General features: G+C 44.2%; 1 protein-coding gene across 3 annotated transcripts in view; it reads right to left on the reverse strand.

Moving 5' to 3' along the window:
* Nucleotides 1-25,099, reverse strand: part of oxr1a (oxidation resistance 1a) — a 133,721-nt gene that overhangs the window by 53,041 nt on the left and 55,581 nt on the right. Inside the window, exon 1 of one of the 3 annotated variants that reach the window (XM_056406033.1) lies at nucleotides 14,023-14,293. The exons of the other annotated variants lie outside the window; for them this stretch is intronic. Coding sequence (XP_056262008.1) covers nucleotides 14,023-14,176 — 154 coding nt within the window. The 5' untranslated portion in view covers nucleotides 14,177-14,293. Of the gene's footprint in view, nucleotides 1-14,022; nucleotides 14,294-25,099 lie in introns of those variants that run through there. 3 annotated transcript variants of the gene reach the window in all.

Raw genomic sequence — 25,099 nt, forward strand, 5'->3', positions numbered from 1 at the left:
AGAAAGGAGACGAAAACCGAAGAAGAAGAAGGTTGGCCTGTGTGTGAGAGGGGGGGGGCTAATGTGTGAAAAGAGGCGCGCCGCAGCGGAGGGCCGCAGAGTGAGAGGTCCACGAGGGGATCCTCACCACCGAGCGGCGTCCCCGTCCCCCGAGTTGAATCTCTGGGTCAACTCAGCCGACTCTCACATGTCTGCCCCTACAGACTGATGTTGACGGTAAACGCATTCGATCTGGAGCGCGCGAGGGTTTTGATAACGTTAGCGGAAGGATTTAAGTGACAACATCCGGTTTTGCAAAGTTAGCGGAAAGAACCACGTGAAACAACATCCGTTTATCAAAATAAGATGTCGACAAATCATACACTAACATATAAAAGTAAACAATGAACTGATGTTGTATCTTTATAGATAGTTTCTGAGATTTAGCTTAAATTATGCTAACATTAAAAATGTTTACTGTACCAAGGAAGAGTTTATAAAAATTAGTCAGTCTTTTGTATGTTAAGAAAAGTCCTGTATATAGATTTCCCAAGAGTTCCAGGAAATGAATGATGCAGATGTGTTCCATACATATCTGAAATCCCTACAATAGCAATCAAACAATTTTAATGTATCAATTAGGACATTTTTCAAAGTAAAAGTTCTAAATGTTTAAAGAAATCAGTAATTTCTTTAATGTTTGAGTTGCTTTATATATGTATTTCCTCATAGTCCTAGGCAATAATGCTACACAATAAATAGAATGCTTCAATCAACACCGTGATCGGTGATTGGTATTATCGGATCGGCAGATACTGATTTCAGTGATCGGTGATCGGTATTATCGGTGATCGGCAGATACTGATTTCAGTGATCGGTGATCGGTATTATCGGTGATCGGCAGATACTGATTTCAGTGATCGGTGATCGGTATTATCGGTGATCGGCAGATACTGATTTCAGTGATCGGTGATCGGCACCAAAAACCTGATCGGTGCATCTCTAGAAACCAACAAATGTTTTGATTGGCCACATCGAAGTGCAACATGCACATGCTCAAGGTATGTTTTCTCTTAAAATATGTTTAAACTCAATACAGTAACTTCTGAAGAGTTCTCTGTTGTGAATGTTTTGCAGTTCATGAAGGCAAACAGGCATAAGATTGTATATTGTCAAATTATTTATCAGTAATACAGTAAAAATGATGGGAAAACTTTGCAAGTCGATTTATAGTGTGTCAGGGTTTTCCTGCAGAGAAAATTTGGGCGCGCCTAAGCGTTTTCCCGAGCGCCTATGACAAATCCCGAGCGCCTAAGGCAAAAAAAGTCTGCGTTGAAAAAACAAAAAACAACTGTGTTCATCAGGTTCATGTCAGCGAATATGTTCTCAATAGTATGTTTCAAGGAGGTGTGCTCACCTGTGTGCGCGTATCACGGCAGAGCGCCCAGCTGCTGATCACGCACTCAATAGCTCGACTGCATGAATAGAAGGTGCGCGCGTAGCGCGCAAAAAATTTTTTTGGGACCACCCAAGACCCATTTTTACCCAGGAAAAAGTGCGCCCCTAAATTTTCTGCTGCGCCCCTAACATTTTAAGTTAGGAGCGACTGTGCTCCTAGTTAAAAAAGTTAGTCTGGAGCCCTGTATATATATATATACACACACACACACTTACATACCTTGGCTCTGTACACAGCCGTGACAAAGCGAGAAGTAGGAGAGTCAACCACTAACGTTCCCTCAGCTGCCTTGTTTCCTGTGCCTGCTACATAGCCCTCCGCAGAAGTCTTTTTTTTTTTTTAAAGAAGAAAAGCCCCTGATTGCATCACAGCCATGCTGAACAGGTGCCGTGTAGGACTATGACTAGTTAAGAGAGCTGGAGTGAGTAAAGAGTCTGTGGCACGGCACTTTGTATAGTTAGTGTTGTTTAAAACTTTATCAGGGAATTGTTGTTCAATGGGCATTTTGCGTCATATTGTTGATATAAAAGATCAATTAAAATATCGGAAAGTCGTTGGACAGAAAATTACCAACAAACCTTTTTTGGATATTCGCGTTAAGATAATATACGTAAAGTATTTGCATTTTTTAATCACCCGTTTCAGTCTATGACTTATCTATAAAATGTGATAAATAATATATTTTAGAAAATGATGGATCTAATGTTCCTTTTCATGTTTATAGCTAGCAGCTCCATGAGGCTGCACAGCAGTTCTTTGAGCTAAATGCTATCATCTGCATGCTAACATGGTCCATTGCAATAACATAGTAGTGTTCACCATGCTAGTATGCTAACATATGCTAACTGCAAGGGCTAAAACCAAGGCTGTGTCTACTACCGGACACTTGAGCACTTCGAGCACTGACTTTCAGTGCTTAGGGCGCCACACTGACAAAACCAGCAGAATTCAGTGCACTGAAAGTAACCGGATGGTGCACTGCAAACGGGCAAAAAATGTAGTGTAAAACGATGGACACTACTGGCCCTAAACGGGCGCCATCTTGGCTACGTAGCGGAAGAGGAGGAGCCCTTTCGCCAGCTTTTCATTTTATTTCTAAAACAATGGCGAACGAGATGGCTACGGTAGCACAAGCGGTAGACCACGGAGGCTCCTGCCGCGATTGTGGAGGTATCGCAGTTTCCACATGGGGTGGAGAAAGGGGTAAACAAGGGACAAAAAGAGGGCAAGAAGTGCATTCATTTTGTCAGTTTAAGGGTTAGGGTATCGCAAGCAGATTTGCATACGTCACTCCCGGCTTAATTTCGCGGGTGCCGTGAACAGATTTGCGTCCGTCACTTCCGCCAAGTGGTTAACGTAAGTGTTCCATTTGATACAGCACTTATCAGCGACGCAGTGCACTACAGATGTCAGTGCACTGTATTGCAGTGTACTTCGTAAAGTGTCCGGTAGTAGACACAGCCCAAGTGTCAGACAAATTAAACACTTTGAGGTGGTAATTGCACCAGAAAAAGAGTTGAAGGATCTAAATGTACCAAATGTCATGACATTCCAAAGTGGTGACCAGCTCTTTGAACGTAAAACTTTATGCACGCATCAGGTACTTTGGCTTTTACAATCCCTCTAACTCTAATTGTGTGGATTCTGAAAATAAATTCTGGAAATTAACATTTATTGGGCTTAAATAAAATGAACAAATAACAGCCCTCTGGCAAAATGTCTGATGTATGTATAGGAAAAAATAACAAAATCATATTTTCAAAACAGAACTGGCTTACCAGCTATAGTTGTATCTGATATCCAATATGAATATCAGGAGAGAACGAGGCGTTTTTTCTGGCTTGAGACACAACGTTGTGTATGAAAACTGGGGCGGAGGACAAGGGTCAGAATTCAACATCAGCGTTCACTGCACCTGGTTGGGTAATGGTTGGGTCAACCTGGTTACAAACAATTACAGCCTCCACCAACTAGTTTACATCAATGTCTTTCCAAAATGTCTTCACTAGCAGAACAATTCTTGAGTTGTGGCCAAAAAAACATGAAGTCGCAGTGACCTTTCAACACCAAATTCTAAAATCAGTCAAACCCTGAGTGCAAGAGGTTATACACAAATATTGTGAATGCCTCGAATGTATAAGGACACACCTGAGAGGACGGATGGAAGTCAGGAGACTGATCAGTGTATGCAGTGGAATGCTTACTCCAATAGAACAGGAGTGAAAAGTGCTGACTGTCGCACAGTTACAAACTTAAAGCTAAGCTGGCGGTGCGGTTATCTCAACACCAAGTCGTTAGGTGGACATGACAACTTTATTACAGCGAGCTGCAAGTTCTCTCTCTCCCCCTCTCTCTCTCCCCATCTCATGCGCAAAAAAGGGAAGTCATTTATTATGCATCACAGGCGAACAGTAACTTATCATATATACTTTCATAAGCAAATGATTCAGAGAGCTGAGGCACCTAGTGTGTTTGTATATATAGAGTGAGTCGGCTTTGCTGCAGACACACAGTCTTAATTTAATAACACGTTGAACATCATATTTATACCGTCGATGACTAAGAAGATTTTTTTGAAATAAATAGAATTACTGCTTAAGGAGTGGGGGCCACCAGCAGACGAAATACCCAAGTTGTACCGGTATTTCATGACTGTGGGAAAGTAATTACAATTATAGATCCTGTTATTACTTCCCTTATTGGAAGTTTCAGGTATATAAAGGCAATGCATCACACCAACAACAGCACATTTCAGCTTTCTTAATCAACAGCCCCATTGTCTCGGAAGTCACTGAATAGAGGAAACTCCATGTGTAACTCCATTGCCGTGTAACTCCATTGTTAATGAATACAGACCCTCCACGGACCAGCCGAGACACTACTCAGCTTCTATGGTAAAATTTGCTGAACTACAGTTTTGTGTGCGTGTCCACTCTACAACAGGAGGCACTGGATCATTAACACTCTCCGCGTGTCAGCTAATCGCACACCCATCATGTTGCTGCTAATGTGACTTCAATTCTTTACACTGCGAGCCGATTCCACTTTGAAGCCAGACGGCCGGCCCGTGCAGCGGCACGTCGACGCTAATGCACGCTCATTTTAATTAATATTCTGCCAACACATGGCTGTTTCCATAGTGACGAACCTGGTGCAGAGTTAAAGGGAAATGGGGCGGTAAAGCTTGAGAGGGACGCTAATCCAAATCAGATTGTTCTGAAGGAACAAGGAGAAGTACTTTGCAGGTGAGACACCGAGCTTCCTTGCTGACGCCCAAATAGATGTGTTTTTTTTGCAGCATGCATGCCTTCCATTTTTAAATACTGTTGCTAGGCAATCACCAGATGAGTGCTAATATAAGCCAAATAAAAAACATGAACTGTACGCTCCCTAATAGTTCACAGAAGCAACGGCTGAAAGAAATGAAAACGAGCAAAAAGGATCGCACCAAGTTGCCAATTCTTGAACGCTAATGTGAGCATGCTAACACGCTCATTGTATCACGGTGATATGTAGCAGGTGCAATTTTTACCGTGAACGCTATCTTAGTTTAGAGAGCTAGTGGCCTGACTGTGAATGCCTATACCATGTTTTATGGCAATTCATCCATTATTAGACAAAAACAAATATATATTTTTAAGTCAACCTCATGCTGGTGCTAGAGGAGAATTCAAAAGAACACTTAAATCAGGAATGTGTTCACTGTGGGAACATGAATTATTGTACAAAATTATAAAAAACAACATTTGCACATCCAATGAAAACATTCCCCAAATGAGGTTATTTTGAGAAAGCATTATTTTGCCATCGGGGCTGAAATGCCAGCATCATGTTGCCAATTGCACTGACTTCTGAATTTTCATAAATTGTTCTCACTTTTCAAAGACAAAACTATTCATATATTAATGGAATAAACAGATTATGGGATTATTGAAAGAATTGTCAATTGCTGCTGTACGCAGTGTATATTCCCCAGGGCTCCAGACTGCGACCAAATGGTCGCATTTTGCGCCTAAAATTAGACACAGTGCGAGTAAATTTTTCATCAACTCGCGCATGCGCGACCAGTAAATTAGCAGATTTCTTTTTTTTGTTATTAAATATTTTTGTTGCTTACAAACTTGTTCTACACTTCAGCCCACTATAGTTAGCGATAATGCCTGAATGACTGGTTTGCTAACCGACATTAACTCCAGAAGAAGAAGAAAGGAGACGAAAACCGAAGAAGAAGAAGGCTGGCCTGTGTGTGAGCGCGGGGGCGGGGGGGGGGCTAATGTGTGAAAAGAGGCGCACCGCAACGGAGACGCAACGAGGGCGAGGGCCGCAGAGTGAGAGGTCCACGAGGGGATCCTCACCACCGAGCGGCGTCCCCGTCCCCCGAGTTGAATCTCTGGGTCGACTCAGCAGTCGGCTGAGTCGACCCAGAGATTCAACTCGGGGGACATGTCTGAGCCCCTATAGACTGATGCTCACGGTAAACGCATTCGATCGGGAGCGCGCGAGGATTTTGATAAAGTTAGCGGAAGGATTTAAGTGACAACATCCGGTTTTGCAAAGTTAGCGGAAAGAACCACGTGAAACAACATCCGTTTATCAAAATAAGATGTCGACAAATCATTCACGAACATATAAAAGTAAACAATGAACTGATGTATCTTTATAGATCATTTCTGAGATTTAGCTTAAATTATGCTAACATTAAAACATTTTTACTGGACCAAGGAAGAGTTTATAAAAATTAGTCAGACTTTTGTATGTTAAGAAAAGTCCTGTAAATAGATTTCCCCAAGAGTTCCAGGAAATGAATGATGCAGATGTGTTCCATACATATCTGAAATCCCCATCACTGGCAATTAATCAATTTTAATGTATCAATTAGGACATTTTTCAAAGTAAAAGTCCTAAATGTTTAAAGAAATCGGTAATTTCTTTAATGTTTGAGTTGCTTTATATATGTATTTCCTCAGTCCTAGGCAATAATGCTACACAATAAATAGAATGCTTCAATCGACTCGGTGATCGGTATTATCGGTGATCGGCAGATACTGATTTCAGTGATCGGTGATCGGCACCAAAAACCTGATCGGTGCATCTCTAATCATAACATCATCAAACCCTAGATGGTATTGAAAAGAGAACGTGCCGCATAGTAATATTTATTTTTGATTCCGTTTCCTAAAAGAAACTGCTTTCTATGAATGCATTCAATCAATGGGTGGGGGGGGGTGGTGAGAGTGTGCTCACCCGTGTGCGCGCATCACGGCAGAACTTCGATGTCGGCGCGCGCATCGCTCTGTCACGCGAGCCGAGAATTGTTGACGGGGGCAAAACATTTTTTGGGGAGCACCGAAGACCCATTTTGACCCAGGAAAAACCCTGTGTGCGCCCCTAAATTTTCTGCTTGCGCCCCTAAAATTTTAAGTTAGGGGCCACTGTGCTCCTAGTAAAAAAAGTTAGTCTGGAGCCCTGTTCCCACATGTTCACACATTGATGAAAGAATATCCTGCATGCCAGTTCCTCACCAACACACGGTGAAAGCCAAAAACAGGAGGTCTTGCTTAAAGGGTACCTGTAGTCAAAAACAACAACGTGCTACATCCATTAGGCGCATCAAATAAATCATATTTTCCCTGCCGCTATTGTCAACAAGTCACGCATAGCCCGAGGCTTTACATTTCTTTGTCAACATTCCGAGTCCGTGAACGCTTCAGGGCGCAGACATCTTGCCAGTTATTTACTCATGTCAAAGGTCACTATGACGTAGAGTCGTTGAAAGGAATTCAGCCAATCCGGAGCCACTTCTACACGCGTTGCTTCTTGGGATAGATCGGTGGCCTCAAGAATTACACAATCTATATCAGGGGTGCTCAATACGTCGATCGCGGCGTAGTATTGGTAGATCGCATGACATAAAAAAAATTGGCCCGCCCCCCTGTCACTTTCTCTATAGCGCCACATTACAGCAGCAGCATGTCATTTCTGTCTCTACGTGTTGCGTTAACAGTCCTCTGCCCGCCGTCTCGCGCGCGGAGCTCCCGACACCGGTTTGCGCGCATCGGGACGGACGGAGCAAAGAAAAAGTCACTAGCACCCCCGAACATGTCGGCCGATCATTGCATCAATGAAAGACATCTCCAGCGCTGGCTTATGCGCGATGTAGCTATCAAGCTCACGCTTTTGTGTAAAGCAGATTAGGTCTAATGTCACGATATCATCGGACATAAGTTCGTGTTCTTTACAACAAATGCACTCTGTCTGTTTTTTGTGGCACACATTTCCCACAACTGCACCAAACGTCCGCCGACTTGCGTGCACGGTCCGCACGGTGAAGCATCTGGACCGGCGGTCCTTCGCCATCAACTTCATCAGAATCATCGCTATCGCTGTCACAATTAACTAAATGGGGATAGTCTGCTTTTAATGGTTCATACAAGTATCCAGTTGCTGAATCTGACAATCTTTCATCGTCCATATTTCGCCCGTTTTCTATATTATTATCAAGTTCTCAGCATTTGTTTGCGAGCGCTCAACGTTGTTTACATTGGTTTCTGAACACATCCGCTGTGGCTGGCTGTCGATCTATCAACGATGTGACGTCACGCCATATTCAAGCACCAGTGCAATGAAGCTTGTCGGAGTTGAGGGACTTTGAACAGCCTAAACTACGTATTGTTATTGAATACTGGACCGTCAGTGCATGAATAACCTTTAGAAACACATTATCTTTTGATCTGGCTACACATTCGAGATCACAACAGGTACCCTTTAAGCTCCAGACCTCCCATCATCCCGTTCTCTGCCGTCACATGCATCCACTAATCACACTGGGATTCCTCCAACCTTTGGCGTTGGGGTTATTGCCCTTTGAGCAATATTTCTTTGCAAGTCAAACTAGTGGTGTGTGTGTGTGTGTTGGAGGGGGCTAAAGGGTGCATGATGGATGGTATGGCTGAACCGTAGATCTGCATTGACTGGATCGATGGCGATGATACATTACATAATGTAAACTCGCTCTAGCTTCTGCAACAACTCTGTAATTCGTCTTGACTAACGCTGAGACTCAGTTGCTGTGTGATGATGCGCAAAGGGGCATGAACGACCAGTCTCCATTAATTACTATTATTTGTATTATATAATCGCGCTTATTATTTAAATAATCTTCAGATTGCCTCAAGAGAAGTTTCAGGGCAGTAAGCTGCTGAAAGAAAATAGAGCCGAGCATGAGCAAACATGTGTCGTATGACCTTTGTTGAGGCATCTTTAGCTCGGGCACTTTGCATCTTGGGGCAGCAACACTAAGCGCTCAGGTTACAGCTCAAATCAATTTCAGGAGAAGTGATGAGGTCAGCTCTAAGAAACACAAACTCTGCATTATCAGATCTCTTTATCGAGCTAAAAGCAAAAGGTTCTCGTTCAGGAGTCACGATTTGAATCCAGTACAGGACAAATAACTGTAGAGTAACACAAGGGGACTAGTCATCAATATATACTTTGTAAATTATAACTGTGACATTAATATCAGAGAATAACTAACTAGATGCAACAGCGGCTATTTGGGCCACATTCTGGGATAATGGGTTGTGTGGCTGTTATAATTAGATCCAAACTGATTTAATGTAGGATTTCATTGTGACGTTTCCCTTCGACCATTGGTGGGAGGGAGTTGAACCAACGTCTCAACACGGCTGAAAACAAACCAGTTAGAGGAGTGACCCTGAAGCCAATGAACTGTCTGTCACTGGCTGAGTGTCTTGATTCATGGTTCATCTTGTGACCGTTTTAAGGAGGTTCACACTGTTTGGTACTTAACCTAAGCTACGTCACTTCTTTAGTTGGTCACTTGCGTTGCTTGGAGCATCTAATTATAAGGCGGGTGGATTCACATTGGAGATAGTTGAGGGCTCAGTGCGTTATTTGAGACCATGTTGCTTTAAAGATAGTTCAGACCCACTTGTTACTAATTATTGCCAATATACCTCAATATGAACCAATACTTCAAATCGACACTCGAAATGTGTCCAAGCAAACTGTTTTTCATTTATTTCACCTTCAGCCTTTCCATCGAGGAAAAACACAATCCTCGCCGATGATGACATTAAGCTGGTGCATCATGACGTCAGGATCAAAGAAATAAGAATCAACCGCGTATCAAATTGTTACGTATTCAGGACTTCCTTAAACAAGGGATTACTAAATAAGCACTGTTTAAAGTATAATGAGTTGCCAACGTGGCAATTATATTAAGACTCAAACAGTCATCAATTCAAACTAAGAATATTTACCAAGCTTCCAAGAATAAATAACCAACGCAGCACCACAGCAGTACAAAACATCTCTTACACCAACATCATTCAGTCGAATACTTGACCTAAATAGCTTAATGTCAGTGGTTGTAGTGAAGTTGAGGCCTTCTACTGTTGTGGCCAGAGGAGAATCAGACAACTCAGCTGACGGGGACAATAGAGAATGGCTCTAGTTGTTCTTACAACAATCATCTCGACTCGCTCAGTTCTGCCTTGTTATTGGATGATGACAGCACTGTACTGTGATGTTGTTCCCCTTCTTCCTTCTCCTTGTCAAAAAAACCCAAATATGTTGCTTGCAGGCAAAGCGTTTTTTTAAATATTCTATGAACGCACCAGCTTTCTAGTTTGCCTCATAAGAGACGCATCGCCCCGTCATCCTTTGCTCCTTGGAGAAAGGCTCAGCGTTTGTTCGGTCAACTCCCGAGACACAGACCGATGTGTGCGGACGGAGCATCCCTTGAAAAGTCAGAGGGGCCGTGAAACTCAGAGCCGTGGTCAGTACTGTGGTCCAACCGCCACTCAGTTCCCTTGGCAGCGCCGTAACGGATCCCGGGACGGTCTCATAATGGCATGCAGAATGAGTGACACACGGGTGCAAACGGCTCAAGGACTTTTGAGAAATGTTCAATTCAGTGTATTTATATAGCCCATTCTCACAAATTACAAATTTGCCTCAGAGTGCTTTACAATCTGTACATATAGACATCCCTGTCCCAAATTCATGTGATTAAAATCACCTATGACAGCGCTGAGAGCATCAGCTTGGTAATTGGTGTCAGCCTTGGGGTGAACGTGAACAGTGACAGATAGGTGATCACCTTAGTGGGCAGGGTTGCAGAGAGGAGTTCAATGTCGGGAGGACAAATGTGCTCTTGCACTGTTGCATCACCTGCCATTAATACACGGCCACGCAATCTGTTTATGCAATGTTGCGGTCACTTCCCTGGAGCAGAGTGAGATTTTTTATGAAATAGGGTTATATGGGATACTTATTCAAAGTCAGTATATTACCTCCAAACTGGGGGCGAGCCGACCGCCTTCTACTGCAGCTAATACACCGACAATGGAGAAGTACCTCATACAACCCCACTTCAAATCAACCCAACTATCCCTTTAAGCTCACGTTGGATCAGAAGTGCTTTTAAATATGACGTGTAAATGTGTATATTCCAGTGGCGAACAAATCAACCCACGAAAGCGCTGAGCTGTATAATGAAGGAAAAACACATGTTTCTACAGTGGGGCGTCTGAGATGTCCAAGTTGTTCCAAAGATGGGGGCCGCAAGACAATCATTTCGGAAGCTTCTCTCAATGTTTGTCTTTTCTTGTTCATTTCAGAAAAAAAATTTCTCTGTAGATCTATAAAAATGTCCGAAATAATCATAATTATTATTATTTTGGGGGTGATTTGGACTTGGACCCACACACACATAAGTAACAACTGATGGTGGACATTGCTATCTCACAAGCCAAACAGGTTTGAAATCACTGTCCTAAAGGCAATTGAGAAATCTGGTCTGTAATGTTTCGCAGTGACTTTGCACATTTTAGTTCAATATAGATTAAGTTGGTGGGAAAGAAAGGAGAAATTGATATTAAGGTGCACTCAGAAAACTCTTCCTTCTCCATTTATACGTTTTATTTTTCAACCAAATATCACACATATAACTGTTCATCCCGACCTTTTCAATAAAGTCGTTGTAGCTTCTTCACAGACGAGAAGCATCCACACTGGTGCATCTGTCCTACAGGGGAAGAGTCACAAGTTACTGACTAGTCACGACCCGCTGAGTCCGGATCATCTGCGGTGGCACGCTGTGCTGTCACATGCATTTCAGAGCCTGCAGGGCTGGCACTTCTGTGTCTACAGATGATACCTTAAATCCTGTGTGTATTGGCACTTTTTAATCTCTCTATTATGTCAACACTTTTGTCCTCCTCGCAAGGTAAGCCTGCAGGAGTCTTTACGAGGCTCTCCATCTCGGTCTGCCAGCTAAACCAATGAAAGTAACGCCACAGAACAACCACCAACAATACAATCCTTCATGTTCATCAAGTTGCGTGTGTGACTCGTCCAAACTGTGCATCTCTACATCCGTCTCCTTATAACCCATCTGTCCAGATAGAGCAACAGCCTTACATTATCACTGGGACTTTGACATGTATTCATGATGGACTGTCCCACCGTGAGTTCAGAAAGGGTTGGAAGGCTCCCTCGCAGACTGAGCCATTTATACAAATTGTAAATCAGTTTGCTTGAGATAATTACCCTGGGGTTATGATTCCACAGCTGACCAATAAAATAAAAAGCCATGTACAGTAACACTTTTATGAAGCTGTATGAGCCACAGGAATGCCTCTGCCACACACACACGGTGCTGTCCTTAAACATCATTTCGAACTCAGATATTTACTCTCGGGAGTCGACGACAATGTCCAGCGTCTTACTGTGGACAGTGCGACTGGGGCCCTTTTATCCGCGCTCAACTTGCTGCATGCTTCACTTCTACCTCCAAGCCCGCCCCTCGTCTTCTACAACCTGACTCCATGTCTAGCTGGTCTCATTTCGTCCCTCCTGAGCAGGGGCAGTGGTTCACTCTGCTTGCTGGGAGAGAGAGAGAGAGAGAGAGAGAGAGAGAGAGAGAGAGAGAGAGAGAGAGAGAGAGAGAGAGAGAGAGAGAGAGAGAGAGAGAGAGAGAGAGAGAGAGAGAGAGAGAGAGAGAGAGAGAGAGAGAGAGAGAGAGAGAGGGGGGGCACTACTGCTAATAAACCCAAATGCCATCCCTGACATTTTAAGAGCATGCATCGGATTAATCTCTGTCGTAATTAGATGGAACAATTAACCTGGCCGACATCGAGCTCCGGAGGCTGATGACCCTTGGACATTTAAACCAGAGGAGAACCTCACGGGTTCCTTTCACCAGAGCAAACCAATTGATGGTTACTAATTGTGCAGAAACCCCTGTGTGATAGACAGCGTGGCCGAGAGCTCAGATCCGTTTCTGCTTTTCATTTCAGAAGCGCTTAATTTTAAGTCAGAGAAGACACTGATGGCTTTCATATAAAATTGTGTGCGAGGGGAAAAGCGGAAAGGCGGGTGATGGGGGTGTAGTTGATCTCCATCAACATGGAGATACTCCCCAATGTGAAAGGCCTTGAGGCTACGCCTGTTCGCTCACTGACTGGATGGTTTTAGCACGTGCTGCCTGCTGATCTGAAATATTTGGAACACCTCAGTTGTTCCGGGCGTTGTGTCCTCACAACAACAAACTGGACAAACAACACACGGAGGACGGAAAGATGATTTGCAGAGTTTACATCAGTTCACTAACGGGGAGTCGGCCCTCAGTCCTATAAACACGCTGTCCATCCAGAAAGTCTTTCCTAAAGTGTCAAACAAAGTGTTGCGTCATACATGTGTCCCCCCCATGCTCAGCCTGATGCATATTGAGGTACTGACACATTGGTCTTAAGTACTGTGTACAACGGGTTCTGGTGATTCCCCCCAGTTTCCAGCTTGAGTTCATCAATAAAGGATTGTATCCATCTCTATACTGTTGTTATTTACCTCATTTCAGTTTGGTCACTTCACCTCACAGGCTCCTGTGACACGTATGTGCCAATCCAGCCTTACAGGGCTGCTGCTTCCTGCTCTTGACACAGCAGCAGCAGCAAGGTCCTTCAAACTGTATAATCGGTCTCGTGAAGGCAATGGGATTTAGAAATGTAGGCCAAATACATCAACCAGTGCTGCAAAACAATAATACGTATATATATTGAGTCTAAGAAGAAGAATATACACTTTTATTAATCCCCAAGGGGAAATTAGTTCTCTGCATTTAACCCATCCTTAGTTATTAAGGAGCAGTGGGCTGCGGTGAAGCGCCCGGGAAGCAACTGGGGGTTCAGTGCCTTGCTCAAGGACACTTAGACTTGCAACTAATGGGGTTGAGCGGGGATCGAACCCACAACCCTGCGGTTGCAGGACGGCCCTCTTACCCCACTGAGCTAAAACCACCCCCGAAGTATATATATTGAGGCTGCAGAAAGAAGAAGTACCGACAAAACGAAAAGTTGAAATTAGATTTTGAATAAGCAATTCTATTTCTGAATCGAAGGACATTTAATATGTATATATACGTGCTAACATGTGTTCTGTCGGTTCGGAAAGTTGTCGAGGAACGAGGAAACGCTCGAGGAGTGAAGGGAGCTCGGCGCAGCCCCGGAGGAGACACCGCGTCTCCGCAACAAAGTTGGCGGTGTTTTTACTCGACTAACCTGGGTTGAGGTTGCAGGTGTCGCGGTCGGGTGTCGCTCCGGCGCGGGGCTGCGGGGGCATTTCTGCGGCCACCGGTGCAGGCCACAGCCTCTGGGAGAGCGCTTCCCTGACTCTGACAGCTCCGCTGCCCGTAATAGAATATATGAACTCCATAAAGCTCACAAAGTTACCGGTCACAACCTCGGCCGAGTGACGGAGAACAGTAGCGGGAAAACGAGTCGGAAATCCCGCTGTCCTCTTCGTGAAGAGGACCCCGGACACTGACACACATTCCGAAACAGGAACTCTCGGAAACACCAACAAGCCAAACTTTGTGAAGCCCCTGGTGGACAGAGCGGTCACGTGGTGGAAGCGCTATCAAGTTGATTCAATATGTTTAGGCTTTTTATTATATCAGGTATTTGGAAGGCAACAATAGCCTAGAACTCAAATTACTATTAATCATTATTCAAATTGTCCATTCTCTCCTGGCTATTTCTTTTGGCTTTACACATCATTTGAAAACAATGAGTTGTAGATTTAATGCTGATTGGAGGCAATTATAAAATGGTATTACAAGCCAAATCATGGCCATGGAAAATAATCTTTGGGGAGAAAAAACTAATATTTCCAAATAAGTAGTTAATTAAGTAGGGCAACCCAGCTCAGCCCGCAGTGATTCCCACACTGTTCAGAGTAGGGTGATGGCCCAAGAGAAAAACTGCAGAACTACATTCGGGACACAAAGCCCACCATGGAAAAGGTGGAATAATTGGGCAGCGGAATGCATTATTCATCTTGGGGCAGACCATCGACAGGACAGGAGTCAGGATTCAGAGAACACTCCAGATGACGTGTGTGTGTGTGTGTGTGTGTGTTTTAGGGGTCATACATTCACCATCAGAAAAAGGCAAAGAGGGGAGCACACTCCCACAGAAGCAGTTCCTGAGTCTGTGGCATGTGTCCTGCGGTGAAAGCAGCTGCTCGAGTACATGGAACCAGTCAGGGCCACATTCAGTACTGAATGTGGCCCATCTGCTGGTTACATCGGGTAGTGCATGTCTGCTTTAGTAAAGAGTGAACGTGTCGGTGAAGATGCAGCAGCAATAACATAAATCATTTATTCACATGGCAAACAAATGTAATTTGTTTAATGAGCTTATTTCTTAAACAAATATACATAAAGTATGGATGGCTGCTACTGTTGAGCTCACACAAGGATATAACTTGAATCTGCTATTGGTAAATGAGTAGGGTGACTATTTTCATTATTGATTAATCTGTTTGTATATTTGAATAGTCCCCCCCCCCCCACTCCCCTAAAAAAGGTGAAAATCAGACGACCGCCATGAAACGAGCAAATCCTCACATTTGAGAGAAGCTGGAGTAAGTGGATGTTTAGAATCGTCCTTAATCAATTATTTTAATGATTGATTATCAAAGTTATTGTCCTTCAACATTTCAGTTATGTTGGAAATCTGGTTAAATACCTTTTGGCCGCTTCTTGACATGTGGAACATTGAAGATGAGTTGTATGATGGTAAGGCATCAAGTCCAAACCTATGTGCACGTGACCCGACATGTATGTGGCCCTCTGACCCTCTGTGACCTTGCACAGGCCTCTGCTGTACACTTGGCACGTGGACAGTGTATTCAGGTCTCAGACTGGCCCAGTGCCTCCCCCCCCACGGGGCCTCACAGCTGGTGAGAGCGCTCATCAAATCATCTAATGGAAGCCTGACGAGAGCTCCATCCTCTCTGGTCTCGACCTCGTGGGCGGACGGATGGACTCTAGCAGTGCAATCCAAAACCACAAAGCTGAATAGACTTATGAAGGCCGTTTTCCCCTCTGTCTCTCTCAGAGAAGTCCTCCACTCTCTAATTAAGCTTTAGTGTGACTTTAAGAATCCCCCCTGCGCTCATCCAACAACATGAGCCTCATTGCATGGAAATTATGCAACACTTTTTTCTAATTAAGGTGGCATGCTTGATGCATCGTCTATTATCTGTCTTTTAAAGACACTTGGAAGCCAATTAGTTAACTCAGATCTATTTTGGTGATATGTTCCCATTTCTTTTTGTGCAAATTACACCGCTTGTTTGTCGCTGATAGTCATTATATATACCTTTTTAAAGTATAATATGTGCATATGTTTACAGTGTGTACACCATTTGTAATACCGCCTTGCTTATCATTCATTTTCTGATATGATGGGATCAGCACTTGCGAGTGCAGTAAAACACCAGTGAGGGAACCATTCGGTTTAATGACTTTAAAGTGGCATACAACAACCCATATAACAACCTCCTGGTGTCAGCAGCTGCCAGCGAGAAGCCCTGAGAGGGTCATGTGTGTGAGGCTTTGTCATCATTTGAAGGGGTGGCAGGCAGGGGGGGGATTGAAAGGGATTCCGGGGAGCGAGTGTTGATCTCAGCGGTTCCCCATTGAGAGCTAGGTAGGCTGCAGCCTACTCCTGAGAAAGGAGACGCTTTCATTTGCTGCCGGAGAGCTGCTGCTTCACCACCGTCAACGGATGGAGGAACGACACAAGCCGGGTTACATAAGCAGAGCTGCAGCACCAGCATGTGTGCACTGGAATGGCTGTATTAACACGCACACACACACACACACAACACACGTGACGCACACGCACCTCCTGGCAAACACAAACAAGCCTTTCCAGTGAGCCGTAATTGGCTCGCAGAGATGCGCGATGCGAAAGACACAAGGCTAGAGAGGCCCAGAAGAGACAGATCTCACCTCCGGAGTAGGATACGGAACACAGGGCACACTTTGTCTCGTTTGACGAACAATAAAAAGACAGCTCGCTTTACCGGAGGGAGGCATCCAGACAATGGCAACATCACATGCGTCTAACAGCCCCTTGTTAGAAACATCCCACACCTCTTTGAGGCTCATCAAGTTAAAGCTTTGCCTCTCAGAATCTGTCCACGCTACGACAAACACACTTTTCACTCCGACCAGCAGGTGCTGCCCAAATATTCAGAATTGGAACGTGAATCAAATAGTTTTGCGGCATCCCGTTAAGGCGTTTAATCGCTCAACATTTTACTTACAGAAATCTGACTGCCGTCACTCGCATGTCGATGGTCAGGAGCGCTGCACGTAGCCAAGCCTTCTACACATCTTGCATCTCATGTGAGCTACGGTCGAAAGGGTGCAACAATAATGTAGTTGGGATGTCAAGATTGCAACAAGGTTTGAAGTCGGATTTCCTTAAGCTGGAGGAAGCCCGCCAACCAGACCTCAAAGTCCAAAATAGCAGATCGGGCCATTAGTGATGAAAGAGAAAAAAAAGCAGTAGTAATATGTTGTTTATAAGCATTATATGAGTCATACAGATAGTACTGTGCTATGTCTATCAGCGTAATGCATTGTTATCATCGGTATTGCCAACACCACAATCATCGGTATTGCCAACGCCACAACTTTTTTCTGACTTGTTTAATTGGAATGTGGTTAAATACATTTAACAAATATAAAAGCTTAAAGACTGGAACCACGCTCACAACTCAAGGGCCTGATGTTTAAATGGGACTAGTGTGGGACAATGAAGTGAACCATCATGGAGACATTCACAGATGTTCACAGTTACCCAGAATACCACTGAGCCTGTAGACAATGAAGGAGGGCGTAAAGGTTGCCATTCAATGCCAAAGCAGCCTCCCATCCTCAACTACAACTTAAAAGAGATGCTTCAGGCTCATGACATATCTCAAATGACCCACATCTACTGTAATATTATCGTTGGAGAAAAACAGAATCCCATCAGAGACACTGTCCTAATTCTAGAAGATAAACCGCTTGTCACATTCAATTGTGCTCTTTTATGCATCTGGGTTTTCTCCCTCTAACTCAGGAAAGCCCAGCCGAGAGTTTTTCTTCACTCTGTCAGGTTTGTGATCTAAGGAGCAACATAAATCATCCAAAACGGTGCTGCTACCAAATGAGCTCGTTTCACAAAAGAAAGTCTCCTCTTCAAGTGTCAAGACAGAAAACATGGTGGCTGAGGGGTTGTTGTGTCATCCAGCCTGACAATTCAGGTCATCTATCCTCCGTGGGTGTCTGCGCTGTCTGAGGTCGACCCCCTGAGGGGCTGGGCGGCCTCGACGAATGATGGCCGCCGGGTTAGGAGGAAGAACACACCCGAGGGCTCTCTCTCTCCTTCCATCCGTTCACCGTCCTCCTCTCCCTTTATGAACGCATCTCATGTGTACTCCCAAACGAGTGTGCACGTCAATGTAGAAGGTCTAAAGAGGGAAAGACGGGAGGTAAACATGCATCAGGCATGCACGGGTGAAGGCTTCATATGGGGCAATTTATTAAAATAATAAAGCCCAGCCTTGCGCTGAAGGTTGAGCGCACAATAAAACAGGGATCGAGAAAGAGAGGCTACATATACTGTATGCGCCGTCGTGTCAGTGTCCATTTTATTATCCGTGCTGGCCTCATAAAAACAAGAATAAATTAAAAATGAAAAGCGAAGGGATATCTTTTAAACTCGCACACCGTCATTTATTTTGTCATTACCCTAAAGAGCCTCTTGTAAATCGCTCAGCAACAATGGAAGGACAAAAGTACAGAGATTGTTCTGAGCCTCTTAGAATCAGACTGCGGACAGAAAGGAAAATGGACATCCTAAAGACGGTAAGAGGTTTTGCACACTATCTGTTGTACAGCTGTCTCTCTCCCTGGACACTCTATATTCATCACCTGACATCGCCCGCTCCACAAGTATGCTAAATGGGATAATGAATGACCCCCCCGGAGACGCAGTAGATGAATAATTTGTTGGTTGAACTACGAGCCGGGTAGTGCATCAATCGAGGTGTGAGGCACTAAATGGGCGCAAAAGAGTAACGTGGAGGAATTAGGAACCAACTGTGCAAGGATGGGCTCGCTAATGGCTCTGGTGATGACACACGTCAAATATGGTGCCATAGAGTTTACATTGTCGTCATCTCTGTGGCTAAAACATTTAGATCTTTCAATCACGTGTCGTGTATTTTGCATTATAGCTCTTAAAGATTCCAGAGGCCCACAAGGTGTCCATGGTATAGAATACCATTGCTTAGAGCTGGACCAGATGGTTTACATTAGGTAGCATGAGATCATAGTAGGGGGGGCTAGAAGCCCGCTCGAAACCATTGCCAGCCCATAGATTCGAACATGACGCCTCCTCTTTCCTCTGTCTATATAACCCGTGACAACATGATAAACCATTGGGCTTTCTCAATTCGAATCCTGAGAGTCTCCAGTCGTCCTAGGCGTCTGTCTTTGGCACGTACCTTGTAGAATAAACTTTGTATTCTTCTCAAGTACCGTGTCGCTCGAAACTTCTTCTCCATCATCTCAAGGGACATGAAATAACCCACATATTTGGCATCACGATTATACAATACACGTTTCCGTCCTTTTGCTGAAAATGGCCAAAAAACATGAATCGATGGACTTATGTGGTGCTTAGAAAGAGCTCAATGTCTCATTTTTTTTACAATTCTACAGAATAAGTGTCATTACAGTCTTTTATTACACAAGGCATTGCTGGGATGATGTGTGAGGTTTTCTCTACTGTCTTTGATAAAATTGTACCTGCCCGGTAAATTCATCTATATATCGATTTGTGTGTGTCTGTGTGTTTTACCTCGAGTATGTAGCAAAATGGGACTAAAAACTGCATTTGAGTTTATAGGAGGAAGGGAGAAACGGCCTTCCTGGCCTTCTACTGCGAAGCTACGCTAACCACGTTACAACCAGCTCCACAGTGAATGCAGAGGATGAGAACACAGTGAATGTGTGTGTGCGTTGAAAGACGACGCCTGTCAATCACGTCGACGTGGCAGATTACCGACAGCAGCCTGAGGCTTCACATAGAAAACCACAACACGGCACCAGAAGGATTAATGTCTGGTCATTCTTGATTTAATGGTCTCTAGAAAAATAAAAAGAGAAAAAAAATTACTAAGTGCTTGAGAGTGGAAGGCATAAACACATTCTAGATGACGCAAAAACAACACACTTATTCTAAACACTGGAATGAACCGAATAGAATTTTCCAATGAGAAGAACCCATTTTCATGTTCAGTCTGTCCTCTGCATCTGCCCCAGCGCAGCTTCAGCTCCACTAATATGTCGTGCAGCCGGCGTGGGGGAAAGAAATGAAGATAAGGAAAGGCGTTCAGACCCGATGCGAAGCAGCTTCTGCCACCGGGCTACTTGTGACAGTTCCCCCGGCGCCCTGCCATCCGGAGGATGTCCGGCGCAGTGACCCGGGTGGAGGAGATGGCATACTGCACGGTGCCGGCTCAATCCTGGCCCCCAGCTATTCTTCCTCTTGGATAAACCAGCGCTGAACAAACACGGCCCCTGGAGCATGTACAATGCAAATAGTCCTACACATACTAATGAGAGCTGGGGGGCGGGGGGGCTTTTTGAAGCTCAACTCCAACATTTTGTGTTTCGGCATCCTACCCACTGATTCAAGGACAAAGGATGCTACAGAGTTAAACGCGAAAGCACTCAGAGGTTTCTCTCCCTCAGTAATGCCATGTACTACATTATGAAGAAACTTGGAATAATGACTGACAGACTCTTTTTTGCTGAACTATTACATTACCTCCTACCTTTTAACATCAAATTTCCATGTAACATGTTGCTATTCTTGAAAAAGCACGGTGAACAAAATCACCTTTTTGTAAATGCATTTTTGATGAGTTGATTGTGTTCAATAATAACCGCGGTTCAAACAAGTTTCACAATAAAAGCCTCCACCGCATCAATGCTTTTACTGTGAAGCAGCGGTGTTAGGTTTCCTTTTGAGGTGCTCTGATGGTGAACACCGGATTAAACGCCATCTGTGACCATGTGCGTAAGTAGGGCTGTGCGAGGATTCAATGTGGATATTTATCGCCTTCCAATGGAATCAAATGGTGACATTAAATCTATTTTTGGGTTATATATTTGTCCATACTGCTCAGCCATGTATGTCTATCTTAGTGATTTGAATGGCAGACTCCTCCACCAACTAAGACTTAAGATGGAGCGAGGTTTGTTTTCATTACAAACGTGACATTGACTCAACTTGTGACATTTCAGTTGAGGCTCTTCAAATCTACACCACTGAAACTAATCAGTCCCCGCTGACACTCAGTGCTTCTGCAAAATGCAATTAACAGCAACAATATCACCCATAGCTCCTGGAGGCATTGGCTCATTTACTACTGCCTCCCTGACATTACAGTAAAACACAATACATGTACTTTACACGGGCCAAATGGAGCCGTTTGTGAATGCACAAGCAAAAAATTGAATCAAATATCTACACTTTTGTGAAGCGGCAGATCCGATTTTCCCTCCGCTGGAAAAACATGAATCAAAAGCAAAAGACCGGCGCTGGTGTTCGTGGAAAACTGCTGACTCTTCATTTGGGCTTTGTAATCATCCTTGAGCCAGAAGAGGACCGGAGCCCTTTTCCAAACCAGGCGGGGAAACAGTGGGATTACTCTGTGGCATTTATAAAGTGAGCCACGAGAGACTTCTAGTCAACGTAATCACACAGCCAGGACAATAAATCAGAGCCACCGATATTTTAGCGTAGCAACAGCGAGCCTCTTTTCTTACGTTGCGTTCTCGCACGACAGAAGAAAAAAGTAATGTTTCTGTTGCGGTATTAAGTAAAAAAGAAGAAAAACGGAGAAAGCCCAGTGGCAACACATCTCAGTCTGTGTGTTTAGATCGACACTGTGTCGACTCTTACGTATGAGAGCAGAAGCAGCGTTTAGTACCCTTGAAGTCCATCTCATGTTTCTTGAAGGACGCAAGAGCAGCTTAAAAAGTGATTGAAGGACCGCGGTGTTCACGTCGTCTCTGGGGGATGTATAGTTATGAAAACATGTAAGACATATATAGAAAATACATTGGTGACCGAGCTAACATCACACCGATCTTCATGACATTGAGAGAAGTGCTCCTCTTGTCCCAGGTGCGTGTCTTGCATGCCGTGCTGTGATTTGCTGAAGGCCACCTATTGTAAATAAGCGGGAGCTGCAACTCGGTCTATTTTGACATTGAGTTACAACGTAAACCTCCATTTCAGGAAATTGGGGCCTGAGAGGATGTTCACTCTAAATCAGTCAAGAATCTGCCTCCGGATGCAACCAGGTTAGTGTGAGATTGACGAGCCACTGGAATGAGGGCAGCATGGATCAATCACACAGCTCTCTTGGGATTTGTCACATGGCTAACAACAACAGGTGAGACAAAACAATAACAACTTTAGAGTCGTGCTGTTGTTGTTCTTTAAATCTCCTGTTGTGATAAGAAAACCAAACGGAAACGTTCTGGACATTGATTCAGCGGTCCAGATAAAGACGTGCAGGGAGCTCGGAGAATAATCAGGATAAATCTCCTATTGCGATAAGAAAACCAAACGGAAACGTTCTGGAAATTAATCCAGCAGTCCGGATAAGGATGTGCAGGGCGCGCGGAGAATAATGAGCGCCGAGTTGAAAGACGCAACATCTTGAATAAGAGAGGTGAGATTATTTGGCCTGTAACCAAGTTGGTGTCGAAGCTGCTGGGGGGACCGGCGCATGCGTTAACCTTTGTGGAGATGATGCCTTGCGCTCTCACGGGTCTCTGGGGAGCATGTGGGTGTGTTCTGTAACACCGACAATCTCCTGTACATCTGCCCATCCTTCCTCTGCTGCTCACTCTGAAGTTTCTTCTCCCTCATTAAAATAGATTTTTGGGGAGTTTTTCCTTTATCTGATGTGAGGGACCAAGGACAAAGTTTCTTGTGTAGATTGTTAAGGCCTCTGAGCCAGCTGCGAAGCATGTTAGTCTTTGCTTTATAACCTGTTTTTATTTATTTCCCTATATATGCGTTCCATTGGATGAGCGTTTGATATGATTACATCACCCATTTGTCTTTCCTGCCACTTTTGATAAAAAAATAAGAACCTTTAACTTTTTCTAAAGCAACGAACAATGTAGAAAACAATCGCCTCAGTTCTTTGTCCCACAAACTGCTGATCTTCTTTTTTTTTAAATTCAATTTTTGGCTTTTTGGTCTTGCTTGCCTCTCTAAACATCTCTACGAATTGCAGTGGACAGCAAGCTGCAACCATGTGGATGCTAGGAAGAGTAAGACCTGATCTCTCAAAGACACATGCAATGTCAGGAGGAGCCAGAGACCTGGAGACAGAAGGAAAGAGTGTGTGGGAGGAAGACTGTCCGTTGGATGTGTGATGGGGCTAAGCTGTCTTCTGGTGCTACGTGACCAGCCTGTGCCGCCAAGGAAACGAGGCCCGAGCTTATCTGGGCACACACAAGCAGCTCTGCTGGCAAAACGCAGCGCGTGTGACCAATAGCTCTCCCTTTCTCTCCCATCTCTTTCCCTTTTACTGTGTTATTCTCCCTCATCCGCTCACTCCATCCCTCCCTCCTGCTCATTCATTCACTAGGGGGGAGGGGGGGTGGGGGCTCATACTTAAGGTGGATTAGACCAGTGGCCTTGTTTCTGATGGTCTGCCTCCCACATGGTCTAGAGCAACAGCTTGGGAGAGAGTCAAGAGGGTATTTCCATTTGTCTGGTTTAAATGCTCAGAGAAGTATAAAGGCTTTGGTAAGTTCCTACCAAAACAATGACGGACAGACTTTATAAAGTTCTAAAGACCTGCTAGAATGGTGGACTCCAGACGCCAATTCTTCCAACCACAAGAAGCAATAAATACTTTCAGTTTTTGGACATTCAAACGAATCACCCCCGACAACAGAGGTCCTTACGCCATGTGCTGTCATCCTCATATTTTCACAATATTAAACGCCTGGTTTCCGACATAAGCTCATGCAGTCTGGGAAACATTCATGGTGTTGTACCGTGTCAAGAATAAGCATTTACATTTTTTTAAATTCTTGACACGGTACAACACCATGAATTTAACTACCATGGCATCCTGTTTGTGAATGCAGCATTAGGCTTGCTTTGAGCTAAATGCCAACTTCAGCATGCTAATAGACATAACCATTCTGACCACATGGAGAGAGATCAAAGCTTATTGAAATTCATCGTAATGTTTGGACCAGCTGTCAAGGCGAACCCTCCAATGGGAGATATTTCATTTAGCACCAAAGTGGTGACCGACATTGGGATGAACCTGAACTTAAGAGAGAACCTATTGATATGGACGAGAAGCGAGTAGCTGCTCGTTACACCGTGTTGGGGCTTATTGACCAGGTCTTTGGATCAGCCCGTCAGCAAAAAAAGAAAAGCCAAGGCTGCTTGGAAAAGCTATTTTTAGACATGTAAACACATGGGGGTCATATGCATGTAATGCTCTGAGCTTACAGCTGCATCTTTCCTGCTCTTTAGATCTGAGGTGAGACGGAAGGTCAGCGGGGGGAGAAAACACTTTGCTGTTTAGATCAGCAGGTCTTTTATCAGCGGTCTCACTGGCATCGGGCTCTTTTTTAATTTAACCGACTTGGAAACTGAAATGAGTTCATGTGACTAAGCCGAACATGAGTCAATGTTGAAGTGACGTTGTGACTCTAATCTACTGTACCAACAGTGACTGTTACATGGTCTTCTGGTCTTGACCAAACTGGGATCATCTGACATTTTAGCCCGTCAGCTAGAGTTGACATTAAAATCATCCAGGGAATCATGCGCCACCAAGGTCAAACAACTATTCTCATTTCTGTACAGACATGTACATTGTGCCATTACCATAGAGAAAGAAGAAAGCACCAGAAAGATGTGTGGCAGTGGCGTGTGTGTAATTGCCACCACTGACTACGATCTGGATCTGTAAACACGAGAGACGGGCCACCTGAGACAATTACATCAAACACAAAAAATGAGAGCAACAGCGATGCGTGAACCGTCGACCTCGGCAGTGATGAGCTCCTCATCACCCTGAGACGGAATACAATGTTTTTACAAGGACAGGCCTCCAGCTCTGGGTCCTCAAAACAACAAGTATCCAAAGCCAAGAGGCAGTAGGGTGGTGACTTAACATGCAACCTGACACTTGGTACTATTTATTGAATAGCTGCTAATTCAATTCATGCCG

Source organism: Pseudoliparis swirei, chromosome 22, assembly GCF_029220125.1.
Source record: "Pseudoliparis swirei isolate HS2019 ecotype Mariana Trench chromosome 22, NWPU_hadal_v1, whole genome shotgun sequence".
Lineage (NCBI taxonomy): Eukaryota > Metazoa > Chordata > Actinopteri > Perciformes > Liparidae > Pseudoliparis > Pseudoliparis swirei.